Here is a 15,969-nt window from a genome sequence, read left to right as displayed (position 1 = left end):
TTATACAGTAAGGAAGAAACAAGGCTTACACGAAACTATTCTCAATACGTTAGTACACACACATATGCCAATCCGCCCCTTGTTCCCAAGATCAAGTTGTTCTCTGAATAATCACTGCTCCTTCTTCTTCATGGTTTCCCATCCATCCTGGTCTGTATCACAAAGAGCCACTAACATACTTTGGGCTTCCCTGGTGGCTCTGTGGTAAAGCATCCGCCTGCAGAGTAGGAGACACAGGTTCGATCCCTGAGTCAGGAGAATCCCCTGGAGAAGGAAAAGGCCACTCTAGTTTTCTTGCTGGAGAGTCCCATGGTCAGAGTAGCCTGGTGGACTATAGTCCATGGGGTCGCAAAGAGTTGGACACGACTGAGCGATGAACACTTTCACTTCTTCCCACTGGTCTGTATTCCTCCTCCCACCCTCCCTGGCTTTCCTGATCGCTGCCACTTCTAGTGCTCAGACGGATGTCAACAAGGCCGGTGTTCCTGGCAGCCTAGAAGCCACCCACCCCTCTTCACTCTTGCGGAACTCTCTTCACAGTGGCATTTCTGAGCATCCCTCAGAGCACGGGGTCCATCTCATTTAACGATAGATCAATCAGCAGACTTTCCTGCTGAAGCTGGGGAGATGCTGAGCCTTCCGTCCCCTCCCCCACTGGTGACGCACAGCCACGCCCACAAGTCACAGTCTGAGGATTCCTGCAGTACAAGCGCCACTTATCTTTGTCTCATCTGGTCCTACCCAGATTTCCTGGACCGCGGAGCCCCTCGTTCTGGAAAACTTCCAGAAATAGCAACACACTCAGGGAAGAGGCCCTGTGGTGAACGATACATGTATCTGTGTGGCTGAGTCCCTTCCTCCTTCACCTGAAACTATCACAATATTGTTCATCGGCTATATTCCAATACGAAATCAAAAATTCAAAAGAAAAAAAAAATAAGATGCCCTGTGGTGTCTTCAATTCCACCCCGACCCTGTCACTTCCTGGCTGATCAGCTGTGAGCTCTGTCCACCTTTGTCTGAAAGGCTTTGTGGAGCCAGCTCTGCTGTGTCCTCACTGGCTCCAGCACCTCAGCTCATGCCTGCACCGCCTCACAATGGAAGACTAATCACGTTTAGATCCCTCCCCTTTCCAGAACACCCTGCTGCTCAAGAAGCTATCGATTGCTTGCAGCCACTCCATTATTCATCCTAGCATCCTCGCACCCTGGCATCGTACCTGCTGTTTTGTAAGCACCTGCTGACCTGATCAGTTTTTATGAAACTCCACTTTGAGGACCCCCCTGGTGGTCCCGTGGTTAAGAAGCCGCCTTGCCATGCAGGGGACGTGGGTTGGATCCCTGGTCAGGGAGCTAAGACCCCACGTGCTGCAAAGCAAATAAGTCCGTGTGCCACAGCTACTGGGCTCGAGCTGAGCCAGGGCTCCACGAGCGAGACCACTGCAGCTCAGAAGCCAGGGAGCCGCAACTGCTGAAGCCCGCACGCCTGGAGCCAGGGCTCCACGAGCGAGACCACTGCAGCTCAGAAGACAGGGAGCCGAAACTGCTGAAGCCCGCATGCCTGGAGCCAGGGCTCCACGAGCGAGACCACTGCAGTGAGAAGCCTGCACATGCCGGCGAGAGAGCATCCCCTGCTTGGCGGGACTAGAGAAAGCCCGTGCACGGCAACAAAGACCCAGCAAGGCCAAAAATAAATAAGTAAAGCAATCTTTATAAAACAAAAGCCAAATGAAATGAAGGAACCCAAGTATCTATAGGAAAGAGTCGGTGGCAGACCAGCTCCGAGAACTGGGTCCCATGACTCTGAAACAGAGAAACCTCTCGGCGCAGCCCGAGCGGGATCTCCCTCCAGGATAAAAAGAATGCGAGACGCAAACATTTACAGGACACCTGGGGACACTCGGGCCGCCCCAACCTAGGAAGGAATCAGTGTTTATTTTGGAGATGTATGTGATGCTTACATTTCAAAGGGAGGCTTTCTTGTCTTTTGAAGATACATAGTGAAATAGTTTTAGATGAAATAGGAAAAAAACAAAACAAAACAGGTATCAAAGCCCAAGCTTAAACATGACACTATCCATACTGCATGACACACATCAAGCAAGCTTCCTGGAGACACACACCTATGTCTGCAAATCTCCCCTCACTGCCTCTTGCTTTACAGCGTCCCAAACCTTAATATAACTTAAGCTTGGCTTCTTAAAGTTCTAAGCCTTCTCACCTTTTGGATCTCCAGAAGGAATATTCCTTTAATCAGAGTCCCACAGTTAAACTTCTCCATAAATCCCTCCCTAGTTCAGAACTCAGTGAACCAAAACCAACACTCGCTTTAATGGAGAGAAAGGTGAACTGTGAAAAGCCAGTCCCCTCGACTTCTGGTCTCTTTCCCTCCCCACTTTCTAGTTTTCCTGAGCCCAGGGTCTAGCATTTGGCTGCAAGCCTCCTAGAGTTTAAATAACTAACATACCTAATCCTGTAAGAGTCACAGTCAACCCTTAAAAACACATTAATATGAATGACACGTTATCTCTGAACTTTTTTGTCAATACTGTCTTCTTTTCCTCTCATGGTTCTATTTTAAACCAAAACTCTTCTGCTCCCCGATCCACAGAGCCTAGCTGCTTGAAGACCAGTTCAAAGCTCTGAATCAACCATCACTCTTTCCTTGTTGTTCAGCCCCAGGCGCAAGCAGGGGCCGAGGGAAATGAAGGCGAGTGTCTGCCCAGGACTGGGGGAGGAGTGAGCTGGAGCTGGGGAGTAATCGGCTGTGTGTCATAGGTCAATAGGGATAACTGGGAGCTCAGAGAAGCCAGTGCTGCCTGGAAGGACGGGGCAGATTCAGAGAAGAGACATATGTCAGCACAGTATAGAAACCATATTTGAGGGGACCTCCCCGGTGGTCCAGTGGTTAAGACTTCGCCTTCCAAGGCAAGGGGTGTGGGTGTGGTTGGGGAACTAAGATCCCACAAGCTTTGCAGCCAAAAAGCCAAAACAAAAATCAGAAACAATACTGTAACAAATTCGATAAAAGATTTTTAAAATGGCCCACATAAAAAAAAAAAAATCTAAAAAACCCAAAACCCTGTATTTGGTGGATGATGGATGTTCTCTCCACTGACAAAAAATAGCACAAATAACAAGGGAAGAAAGCAATGGCGCAGGGGCGGGACGCCAGCCCAGACTCCCCAAGGATGCCCAGAGGCAGCTGTCTTCCCCAGGACCGCCCTATCTTTGGTTGGTGATGCTGGTTATTTCTGACCTGTCTGCAGGGTGCTTCTGGAGTACCTGCCCAGTACACAGGTGGCAGGTGACTCAGGCCAGGTCACAGGGGGACAGAGGAGGTGGGAGAGGCTGGGGATGCAGGCAGGGTCCAGCCACCAAGGCCACCAGGTGTGGACCTGACTCTGGCCAGGAGGTGCCCGCTGTAGGATCTACAGCAAAGGGGTGCGGACAGGTCAGAAAGCTCCTTCGGCGGTGGCGTGGAGGATGGGCTGCAGACATGCAGGAAGGGGCTGTGAACACGATTCCAGCACAAAGGGAGGAGGGTTCCCAGTGGTCATGCAGGCACGAGAACCAGGGCCAAGTTCAAGGTCACTGAGGCTATGTATTCTGGGCCCAAATAGGAGTCTAAAACAACATGGGGGGAGACAGGGGTGTGCCAGATGCACAGACCCCAGCAGGGCCATCATACAGGAGGGAGGGTAAGGGCCAGCACTAGCTGGTGCCCACTGCTCGGCTGCTTGTGGGAAAACAAGGGGGAGGCAGAAATTCAGCACGGGAAGCCTCTGCAAGAAAATGCGACACATTTGAGGTGTGTCCCTGGGTGTGTCAAAGAGGGGATCCCCGATATGTGCCTGTCCAGATACCTCAGAGCTCCTGAGGCCACTGCCGGGGGAGAGGAGCTGAGAGCAGAGGCCGCCAGAGCCCCACTGGCCTTCCCACCAGGATGCAATGCACAAGGAGACAATGCGATGCACTAGGCAGAAACGGGCTCTCAGCTCAGAAACACGCCCTGAACGAACAGCTTTCTTCTTTGTGCTCTGCTGCCCCCTGCTGAGAGTTCACAGATCATCTCACTTGAAAAACAGGAGGAATAGGGCTGGGGTGAGGGGGATTGGGAGTTTGGGATTAGCAGATGCCAGCATACAGGACAGATAAACAAGGTCCTGCTGCATAGCACAGGGAGCGTGCGTGCTAAATCACTCAGTCATGTCCAGGTCTTTGCGACCCCTCGGACTGTAGCCCACCAGGCTCCTCTCTCTGTCCGTGGGATTCTCTAGGGAAGAATATTGGAGTGGGTTGCCATTTCCTTCTCCAGGGGATCTTCCAGACCCAGGGATCGAACCCACACCTCTTATGTCTTCTGCATTGACAGGCAGGTTCTTTATCACTAGCGCAACCTCGGAATTATAGCCAATATTCTGCAATAACAATAACGGAAAAGAATATGAATAAGAATGTACATATATTTATAACTGAGTCATTCTGCTGTATAACAGTAATCAACAAAACACTGTAAATCAATTATACCTCAATAAAATTTTTTAAAATAAGGAATAAAGATGAAAAGTTTATCAATATTTATCCTGTGACCATAAATGACAGGTCCTGACTTTTCCCACCTTTAGTCTACCTTCTATAGCAAAAAGCCACAGAGGCCAGAAAGCACAGCTTCATCCCACAAACCATATTGCCCTGAAAACCTGGTCAGCAGGTAACAAAAGGGGGATCACCCTGACTTCATGTGAATCTTTCATGAGTGACTCAGATGTTTTTAAGAAGCGTGCATGCACCAATATTACACTTTATCATTCTCAAATACATAGAGTGACCTGAACTCACCTAGCAACCAATCAGGAAGCAAATTTTAGAAAATCTGATTTCATCAGATGTGAGAATAATTCATGATTGTCTCATCAACTATATTGATCATACCAATTATATTAAAGCTAGCATTTCTTAAATGCATTACAAGCTTTCTCCTAAGGAAATTAGTTAGATGGATTCCGGCAATATTAGAAGATTTATGAGTATGGTTCACAAAGCTTTTCCTACAGATAATAGAAACTTAAAAAATTCAACCCCATCCCAACAAATTCTACATTGGGAAACAAATTATGCTGAGGATCTTTTGGTTTGTAATTACAGTACCCTTAGTCTACTCTGGAAGAACATGACTGGAAATGAAATGTGGTGTATTAAGCACGGGAATCATGTCAGAGGCTCAGATCCTGACTTGGCCTCTGCCGGCATCATGACCCCCTCCTGCAGCCTGCGTCCTTATCTGTATGACATGGATGCACAGAGAAACTTGACTGACAGACACGAAGTAGTCTGCAGGGCCCGGCGCCCTTAGATCCTAACATTTTCTAATCGGCAGTTGGGAGGCACACTTCCTTATGGCTAGCTGACTACAAACCTGAAATTTTTCCTTTGGGATGTTCCTCCGGGCGCCTTTCGCTAGAACCAGAGCCTCCTCCACTCGGCGGCTGGCTAACAGGTCCTGTATTTGTTTTTCCAGAGGTAGTGGAACCAAGATGTAAACACCTTTACTCGTGGCAACGATCACTCTTCCTGGGAAGAAATGGAACACTGCTGGAGAGGAAACAGACATTGTGCTGGCAAGAAAACACCCCGCTTTCATCCCACACAGGAGCACGAGCTGATGTCTTAACAATGTCATTACAGTTCTCCAACACAGAATTGCCACAGCAATCAGAAATCAATGCTTCTCTTATCTTCTTTCCATCATAAGAAAAAGGCAAACTCTTAACACTACATTTCAAGTATAAGACATAAAGATGCTTTGCCTTTTTTTATTCTACGATGATGATAAATTTAAAGCCAGTTGAATAGATCCATATGAGTCTGTAGAGCTCCATCATGGAAAATGAGCAATAAGAATTATGCTGCTCCTCATATAAAGCTGGGGCTTCCCTGGTGGCTCAGATGGAAAAGAATCTGCGTGCAAAGCGGGAGACCTGGGTTTAATCCCTTGGTCTGGAAGATCCCCTGGAGGAGGTCATGGGAACCCATGCCAGTATTCTTGCCTGGCAAATCCCATGGACAGAGGAGCCTGATGGGCTGCAGTCCATGGATCACAAAAGTGTTGGACATGACTGAGCAACTAACATTTTGACTTTTTCAAATAAAGCTGTTTAAAATTCTTTTCTCTCCAGGTTAGTCAGTTTACAAGAAACTAAGATTACAAGGTGACATTCTGAACCATAAGCTAACATCTCACACTTGCCCACTATGGTCAAGATCACCGAGTCCCAGGGTTACCTCCTCCATCCCATGAGAGACCCTGACCCTTGGCACCATGAGGTCCTGCGCAATCCGAAGGAGAGTCAGACCTGCACCCAAGAGAACTCCTCCTGTCAAGCACTGACAGCGAGTTCTGCTCTCTGTGGAGGTGCGTTTCAAACTAAATTAGTGCCTGTTCCCAGGAAGCAGTGGAACGGCCTTGTCTTTCTGTCTGAGGTTGCTCAGGGTCAGCCACATCTTCCTGCTCCCTCTGCTCCCCGCTCCTTGGGATCCATCACCTTCAGCCCAGGCCCACCACCTGGTCTCTCCCGCCGGATGCCCCCGCACCTCCCTTCCTGGGCTCCCTGCCTGGCGGTCTTGTCTGCATCCTCTGTCTCCATGCCAACCAGCATCATCCCCCCACACTTGCGAGATTCAGCCCCTGCTCCGCGTTGAGTCCTCCTTCCAGGAGGCTTCCCACATTCCCGCCTGAGGCAGTTATGCCACCAGCCTCCCTGTGCCAGTGACCCCCGTGCCTGCCTCCACCCTCAGCCCACAGAGCACATAACATTGCTGTGAATAAGCTCTCCCGTGCATGTGCGTGTTGGAGCCCAAGCTGAGTGTTGACACGCTCATGTGGGATGACAAGTCTCAGCAGGCTGTGTCCCTAGCACCTAACTCAGGAAGGGCAGTGTCTGGGGAGCCCTGGGGACAAAGGCAATGAATGCACAGATACACACGAGCTCCTGGCCTCAAGACAACATCACAAGGGGTGTTCTCAGGAAGCCAGGAAATCTGGCCAGAGGCAGGGCTGAGAGCGCATTTCCGAGGTGTGGAAAGGGCTCTGGGGTTATGTGGGAAAATGCCTGCTGCAGGGTTCTGGATTCAGTGTCACGATCTCCTCTCCATATTTCCAGACAGCTCAGCTGAAAGTGAACCAGTACCAAATCCAGGTGAACAGGGGATGGGGAGTCACTTTCTCTTTCAACTTTTCAGTAAATGTGAAGATTCTCATAATAAAATTGTTGTTGTTGTTTAGTCGCTAAGTCATGTCTGACTCTTCTGAGACCCCATGGACTAGAGCCCACTAGGCTCCTGTCTATGGGCTTTCCCAGGCAAGAATACTGGAGTGGGTTGCCATTTCCTTCTCCAGGGGCTCTTCCAAACCCAGGGATGGAAGCTGAATCTCTTGCTTGGCAGGCAGTTTCTTTACCGCTGGGCCACGATAGATTCCTCGTGTGGTTCGCTCCCGGTTGCCCTGATCAGCTGAGGCCTCATCCCCTGCTTGCCCTCCTCACATACTGGGCACCACAATCATGCTGAACGACCTACACGGTCCAGGACCTGGGGTTCCCTCCTGTGCAGACTCACATGTGCCTTTCTCTCTGCCTAAAGGTTCTTTCATACCATACATGCTTGGCTGATTCCAGCTCATCCTCAAAAGTTTGGCTCAAATGCCACCTCCTGCAGGAAGCCCTCTCTGGTATGGTTAGGAAATACATCCTACTCTGTTCTCCTAGCTGGCCTTATTTGTTGCTGTCAAGCTCTCAAATGCTGTAGCTATTTTTAAAATGCCTATTTCCCTTTAATCTCTGTGCCCCTGAAGCTCAAAGACTGTATCACCATTGCCTACAGAATTTCTGTGCTTGGCAAGAGACCATGTTCCCAGTGGTTCCTTAATAGCATTTAGTGAAGAAATACCATCACAAAAGACCTAAAGATTCAGTGGAAACTCATACCTTCAAAATCCTGGAGGATGTGGCCTTCCTTGAAGGGCAGGGTCTGCTTCTGCTGCTGATCCAGCATGCTGTGCACGGTGATGAACTCATCATCCAGGGCGACCACGTAGGGGAAGCAGACGGCCGCTCCAATCACATTCTCTGACCAGCGAACAGGTGCACGCTGAGAGATCCCAGCCACCGTGGCGAACATGCCTGGGAAAACAGGAAGCGATGGGGCACTTCACAGAGCTGTGGTTTGCTTGCCTGTTTTCCACAGAGGTGTTTGGATGTGGAATATCTGTCCCCTTCATTACATTTCAGGATGGGAGAGATGATATACCAGGCTGCGGGGACAGAAGACCCTTGTATCTGTTTTAATGAAGGAAACCTCTCTCCCCAGAATGTCCACCTTATACCTCCTTCTAATTAAACATAAAATTAAAAGACGCTTGTTCCTTGGAACAAGTTGCATCACCAACTCTATGGACATGAGTCTGAGCAAGCTCCAGGAGTTGGTGATGGACAGGGAAGCCTGGTGTGCTGCAGTCCATGGGGTCGCAAAGAGTCAGACACAACTGAGTGACTGATCTGAACTGAATTGAACGTAAGGTTAGAAGAGGTGAACACAGGTCTTCCCTGGTGACTCAAGTGGTAGAAGATCCAGCTGCCAACGCAAAAGACAGGGCTTTATCCCCAACCCGGGGAGATCCTACATGCCCTGGGGCAACGAAGCTCACATGCTCTAACTACCGAAACCCACACGCTCTAGAGCACGTGTTCTGCAACAAGAGCAGCCGCCGCAGTGAGAAGCCCGTGAACCACAGTTAGAGTCGCCTCTGCTGACTGCAACTAGAGAAAACCCCTTGCAGCAATGAAAACCCAGCACAGCCATATAAATAAATGAACAAACACAAAATAAAAAACAAACCAAACCAAAAACAGTGTACCCGCACCCACACGGAGGTGTTCACTGCTCATGTCCTCACACATGGGGAAGAGAGAATTCTACACAATTTAAGAAGCTTCACAAGCTTTCTGCCACATCCAGTCCTCCCGTGGCTTTGCGTCTCTAAGCACCAGCTTTTCCCTAGACATGCACTCCACACTGAACGCATTCGTTCAGATACTTATTGAGCACCTACTGTATGCGGGCCACTCGACAAGATGTCCCAGTCAGAACACTCATCCCGCTCCCCTCGCCACCACTGAGAGTTCAGGTGTAATTCTGGTTCCATGCTCTGATACAGGAGTACAACTAACTCTGCAATTCAAGACAGTCTGTTGGTGAGTGTTTGTCAATGATAACATCCACATTCACTGACGGTTTATCTACTTTGTACTTAAAGCACTAACTGCCTCTGCTGTTCAGTCCTTAAGTTGTGTCTGACTTTTTGACTCCTGAATCAGGTGTGGGGATATATACAGAGAAGCAAACAAAACGGGATGATTTGGAAAACCTATCATCCTAATTCCCAGTTTGCAAGAAACAAAGCTCTGCCTGACACTATGTGTCATCCATGCCTACGAACATCAATGATGCTGCCGGCTATGATTCTCAGGAGGTGACGCCAAGAACTAGAAAGGCAACAGGAAACAATGAAAGCCCATCCAAGAAGCTAGCAACTAAATTAGATGGTTTCTGGTGGGATAAAAACTGTAGTCAATAAGAGAAAATCAGGGACATGACCTTGGAGCTTCCACACTTCAAAATATCTAGAAGTGAGCTTCCCCAACTCCTTTTTAGAATGTAGAACCTGGTCTGGTTCCACAGACCAGGTGGAAACCCATACACAGAAGAATATCCTATAAAGAAGTCTTACAGACTCTTATTTTTGCACTTATCCCCTTTCAGGAATTCTCTCTGGAGCCATCTTCAGGCTCTACTTTGTACTGTGCTCAGTTGTGTCCGACTCTTTGCGACCCCCAAGGACTGCAGCCTGCCAGGCTCCTCTGTCCATGGGATCTCCCAGGCAAGAATACTGGAGTGGGCCGCCATTTCCTTCTCCAGGGTCTTCCCGACCCAGGGATTGAACCTGCATCTCCTGGGGCTCCTGTATTGGCAGGTTCTTCACCACTGAGCCACCTGGGAAGTCCCTCAGCCTCTACTTTAGCACAAAATAGGTGACGCTATGACTGGCCTATTTTTGTGCCATGAAACCCACACTCACAAAACAATCTAATGAAAACTGAGCAAACACTGGGCGTCCAGTTGTTTGCCTCTTGCCTCAGTGTTGGCAAACACAGTCCATGAGTGTCTGCTTTTCACAACCACAACCTCCCTCTCCAACCTCAGCGTGAATGCAAGGAAAGAAGGTGGAGAGACTGGGCAGAGAGTGGCAAGGTTAGTGGAGGCACCTGGGCGCCCTGCTCACCCAGTCCCCCAGGGCCCGCCAGAAGGAACTCTTGTCTCCCGATCCTCTTGACGATGGGCCGCCTCTCCTCGCTGCAGAACGGGAACAGGTCCTGGGCAGCACCCGTGCTGTAGTTGAGGATGATGTACTGGGTGGTGAGGGCCAGGCACAGGAAGTGGCCATCCACGGCCACGGCCAGTGGCTGCTCCGGTGTGGATACCTCCCTGACAATCTGGACGCGGTCCTCGTACACCAGGAAGACCTGGATGGTCCTGCGTTTGATTGAGATGATGCACACCTCCACGCAGAAGGGGTCCCCGCTCACCGGGTTCTCATTCAAGGCGAAGGCTGTGGCCCCCTTGATGCGGGCACCTGAGGGCACGGGCTCCAGGCTCAGCATGTGGACCAGGCTGATGCAGCCGTCGCATAGCACCAGCAGCCGGCTGAGGGCCGACGCGGCCCGCAGCTCGCTCACCGCCTTCTTGAAACCCAGGTGTCTGTGCAGCTGCCTGGTGGCCGTGAACGTGGCCGACCCACTGGGCAAGGTCTTCTCCTCCAGCAGGAAGTGGTACACGAAGCAGTCGCTGGTGCCCACGTAGAGGTTCCGGCCGCAGCACTCCACACACTCCAGCGACCCCCGGTCCCGGTAGCCCAGCAGCTGCTCCTGCTCAATGGCGGGGACCAGGGTGAAGGCCTTGGTGCTCATCATGTTGGCGGCGGCTCTAAGGGACGGGAAAGGAAAGGGAGGTTAGAGGAACAAGGGACGGACAGAACCGTTTCTGGGCGTGACAAATAAACATCAATTCCCAGTTGTAACTTCAGAGAAAGGAAATCATTTGACACTTGTGAAAAACACTGAAAGAAAGACTTCTGACTTGGCCTCCTCCCGCAGGCAAACAGAGACCCTGGCCGGAGAGCACACACGTGCTTGTAAGTAACTGCCAACCCTCCTCAACAGTCATTCATCCGCTAAGTCAGGTCTGACTCTTTTTGAACCCAAGGACTGCAGCACGCCAGGCTCCCCTGTCCTCCACTGTCTCTGAGTTTGCTCAATCTCATGTTCATTGAGTCGGTGATGCTTTCTAACTGTCTCATCCTCTGCTGCCCTCTTCTGTTGCCTTTAACCTTTCCCAGTATCAGTCTTTCCCAATGAGTTGGCTCTTCACATCAGGTGGCCAAAGGATTGGAGCTTCAGCAGCAGTCATTCCAACGGATATTCAACTCTCAGCAGAGCTGAGATTTATTATATATGGAGTCTCCCTACACTGTTCTTCAGAAACAAACCTCTGGGTAGAAGAAGAGCACGTCTACTCACCCACAGACAATACAAGACAAATATTTTGGAAAAAGACAAAAATGATCGTCACTGATGTTCCCCCAAACCCTACCAGCCACCTAACTCGATGTCTAAGTGAACAGTGGGGCACAGCTCCATGGTGGGGTTCACTCCTGCCCCTTGGATCTCACAGGAGTCACAGAAGCAGGGACCACACCAATTCCCTCAACATTCTTCTCACTGAGGCATGCACATTGTCCCAGCACCGTGTTTGGCTCCCAGAATAAATCTGTTGGTGTGGAGCAGTAAAGATGTCCCTGGACTCTCCAAGGCTGGCAGGTGGCGAGCTGAGGTACTTAGCAAATTTGTGGAAGGTCAGTTAATGGATTACTCCCACTGGAAGACACTGTCCCAAACTTGAAGCCTGGGCTTCTTACTTCTTCCTCTAGAAAGGATTCTGGTTTCACAAATTAGAAGCGGCAGAAACAAAGGCACCAGCGCAATTCAGTGGGGAAAAATAAAGTTATTTTAATCAATGGCTGCTGGAACATGTGGTTAACCTTGAAAGTGAAAAGTCAAAGTGTTAGCAGCTCAGTCGGGTTTGACCCTGCAACCCAATAGACTGTAGCCCAATATGCTCCCCTGTTGATGGAATTCTCCAGGTAAGAATACTGGGGTGGGTGGCCATTCCCTTCTCCAGGGGATCTTCCAATTAACCTCGGTTATGGTTGGCAAAGTAATGTCTCTGCTTTTTAATATACTATCAAGGTTGGTCATAACTTTCCTTCCAAGGAGCAAGCGTCTTTTAATTTCATGGCTGCAATCAGCATCTGCAGTGATTTTGGAGCCCAAAAAAACAAAGTCTGACACCGTTTCCACTGTTTTTCCATCTATTTCCCATGAAGTGATGGGACCAGATGCCATGATCTTTGTTTTCTGAATGTTGAGCTTCAAGCCAACCTTTTCACTCTCCTCTTTCAGTTTTATCAAGAGGCTTTTGAGTTCCTCTTCACTTTCTGCCATAAGGGTAGTGTCATTTGCATATCTGAGGTTATTGATATTTCTCCCGGCAATCTTGATTCCAGCTTGTGCTTCTTCCAGCCCAGCGTTCCTCATGATGTACTCTGCATATAAGTTAAATAAGCAAGGTGACAATATACAACCTTGACGTACACCTTTTCCTATTTGGAACCAGTCTGTTGTTCCATGTTCAGTTCTAACAGTTGCTTCCTGACCTGCATACAGGTTTCTCAAGAGGCAGGTCAGGTGGTCTGGGATTCCCATCTCTTTCAGAATGTTCCACAGTTTACTGTGATCGACACAAGGCAATGGTTTTTCCCGTGGTCATGTATGGATGTGAGAGTTGGACTGTGAAGAAGGCTGACCGCCGAAGAATCGATGCTTTTGAACTGTGGTGTTGGAGAAGACTCTTGAGAGTCCCTTATACTGCAAGGAGATCCAACCAGTCCATTCTAGAGGAGATCAATCCTGGATGTTCATTGGAGGGACTGATGCTAAAGCTGAAACTGTAATACTTTGGCCACCTCATGCGACGAGTTGACTCACTGGAAAAGACTCTGATGCTGGGAAAGGTTGGGGGCGGGAGGAGAAGGGGACGACGGAGAATGAGATGGCTGGATGGCATCACCGACTCTGTGGACATGAGTTTGAGTGAACTCCGGGAGTTGGTGATGGACAGGGAGGCCTGGCGTGCTGTGATTCATGGGGTCGCGGAGAGTCGGACACGACTGAGCGACTGAACTGAACTGAACTGAATCCCTACCTCATATCCTCTCTTAATATAAAAATCAATTTGAGATGCATCAAGTTATTTTAAAAACATAAGGTAAAACTACAAATCTTACAGAAGAAAAGATAGTAGAACATCTTTGGGATCTTGGGGTACATAAAGATTTCTTAGGTTACAAAAAGCACTAACCATAAAAGAGAAAAAGCTGGTAAACATGATTTTATAGAAATTTAAAAAGTGTGTCCACTGAAAGACACCACTAGGGAAATGAATAGGCAAGGCCCAGACTGGGAGAAAAATCTGTGATAGCCATCTCAGACAAAGGGCTCACATTCAGAAGAGAAAACACGATGGTCCACAGCCATGAGGGAGAGATCAACCTACAGAACTACCTGTAATTGCCAACTGTAGCTACAAGCAGACTTCATTTCATACCCATCAAATGGACAACACCTCCCAAGTCTGATGACGCTGGGGGTTTGCAAGAATCTGGATCCATGGGCATGCCCTGCTGGTGGAGGCTTCTGGGCTGGCCAGACCACGTGGGTGACGGAGGAAGCCCATGGCAACTGGGGAGCCAGGGATTCTCTCTCCTTTTGGCCTCACTGATGTTCAGCAGGACATGAGCAAGGAAGCTAGCAGCAGTCCTGTTTGCAGCTGGGGGGAAATGGAAACCCCACAGGATGGGTGGATGGAGCACCAAGCAGCAGCGAGGGCACGCACTGCGGCCCACCTGTGACTTGGTAAACATCCCTGCGAAGGGGAGCTGTGGATGCTATATTCGGCCTGATGCTTCAGGCCGTGTAAGATGCAGAAACATGGAAGTCCCAACTAATGTACTGTTTATAGAGTTTCAGCCCTACATAGTGAGATCATAAAGAAAAGTAAGGGAATAAAGAACAGAAACCCAAGGGGGATAGGATGTCAGTTGGCAGAAGCTGATCTCAAAGGGATTAGTCATGTCTGTTTCCCTACGTTGAGTTGCTTCTACTGCTACTCTCTACATCTCATGTGAATTGCAAATGTTCTTTTCAATATATAAAATATTAATTTAAAAATATTTATAAAAAACCCTACTCATTTCCCCAAACCAGCTTACCCTGGAAACATAATAGATACAGAGCCTCGGTTAAATGAGGTTGATGTGCACGCATGCTCAGTCGTGTCCAACTCTTTGCAACCCCATGAACTGTAGCCTACCAGGCTCCTCTGTTCATGGGATTTCCCAGCCAACAGTAGTGCAGTGAGTTGCTATTCCCTTCTCCAGGGGATATTCCCGACCCAAGGATCAAACCTTCGTCAACTGCATTGCAGGAGGGTTCTTTACCACTGAAGCCCTTAATAAGCCTGGCAGGAGTCATAAAACACACGTTCCTTGTTTACAATCTCACTTCACAGAAACATTAACAACCCATGTGAATGATTTACTTGTCATTTCTTAGTTCATCTAAATCCAGAGCTTAGTTTATCTGAATCCGTATTTAGAAAGTCTGGATATTTCCACACATCCCGTGTTACTGGAACATGGGGAACGGTCCAGCAGGGTCAGAAGCCCTTCAAGGGGCAGTGTGGGCACCTTTCAGGGCCCCAGTCTCTTATCCAACGACCTCTGCTCAGCTTCTGCTACCCCGGCCACACAAAAGGCTCCCACTTCTATCCACAGCCAGCTGGAGCTGCATGCTGTGTTACTCCGGGCCTGGTTTCCCTCTGCATTCTCTCCGAACTAAATCTCACCAAGGCCAGGCTGCATTAAAGGTCACCACGCAAAGAATAAATATGGACTAAAAGCAATGTTTGAAGTAGACAGATTATCGAGATGCAGAAACTGGCTAATAGACTCAAGGTCACAAGATTAAAGAAAGGGAAAGGACTTCCCTGGTGGGTTCAGTGGCAAAGAATCGGCCTGCCAATGCTGGAGATACGAGTTCAATCCCTGGCGTGGGAGGATTCCCACACGCCACGGAGCAACTAAGCCCATGCACCACAACTACTGAGCCTGGAGCCACAGCTACTGCAGCCTGCATGCCCAGAGCCTGTGCTCCACAAGAGGAGCCCCACCGTGAGAAGCCCACTCGCTACACTAGAGGAAGCCCACACGGCGACAGAGACCCAGCATAGCCAAAAATAAAAAGCAAAATTATAAAGGAAGGAAAACATATATATATATAGAGAGAGAGAGACTCCTGATCTGAGACAGAAATAAATATATCCTAAAATAATGCTGTGACAAAGTGCCATTGATTGAAATGGGATCCTCGCCACCGTTTACTTTTTGGAGGACTTCCCTGGTGGTCCAGTGGTTAAGATGCTGAGCTGTCAATGCAGGGGACACAGGTTTGATCCCTGGCCAGAGAACTAAGATTCCACACACATTTGCTGAGAGGTGCAGCCAAAAACAATAGCAATTATTATTTTCCTTGAACCAAAGGACAGTTACCTCCTGTCATACACATAATATGAGAACAGCCTTAAGATGGGCGTGGCATCCTATGTATCTGCAAAGAATCACACACTTGAGAATTACACCGGCACTTTAAAATGCAACAAACCCTTCAGAGCCCCACAGCTGTGTGAGCACCAGAGGCATCACTTTAGAGGTAAAGACCCGTCTATGGGTATCACAGCC

The 15,969-nt window shown here is 49.0% G+C and overlaps 1 protein-coding gene across 4 annotated transcripts in view; it reads right to left on the bottom strand.

Moving 5' to 3' along the window:
• Positions 1–15,969, bottom strand: part of TGFBRAP1 (transforming growth factor beta receptor associated protein 1) — a 32,294-nt gene that overhangs the window by 13,534 nt on the left and 2,791 nt on the right. For 3 of the 4 annotated variants that reach the window (XR_016038627.1, XM_088841591.1, XM_088841592.1), the window contains exons 2-4: positions 10,339–11,039; positions 7,985–8,179; positions 5,419–5,594 (exon numbers count right to left, since the gene is read on the bottom strand). Coding sequence is in view for 3 of the 4 variants with exons in the window: in XM_088841591.1 (XP_088697717.1) it covers positions 5,419–5,594; positions 7,985–8,179; positions 10,339–11,026 (1,059 nt within the window). In the remaining variant the exon portion in view is untranslated. The remainder of the gene's footprint in view (positions 1–5,418; positions 5,595–7,984; positions 8,180–10,338; positions 11,040–15,969) is intronic. The other variant, XM_055399608.2, reaches the window with a different exon arrangement.

Source organism: Moschus berezovskii, chromosome 11 (genome assembly GCF_049115385.1).
Source record: "Moschus berezovskii isolate FMDL1 chromosome 11, NW_MosBer_1.0, whole genome shotgun sequence".
Taxonomy (NCBI): Eukaryota; Metazoa; Chordata; class Mammalia; order Artiodactyla; family Moschidae; genus Moschus; species Moschus berezovskii.
This window is presented reverse-complemented; position numbering and strand designations above follow the sequence as displayed.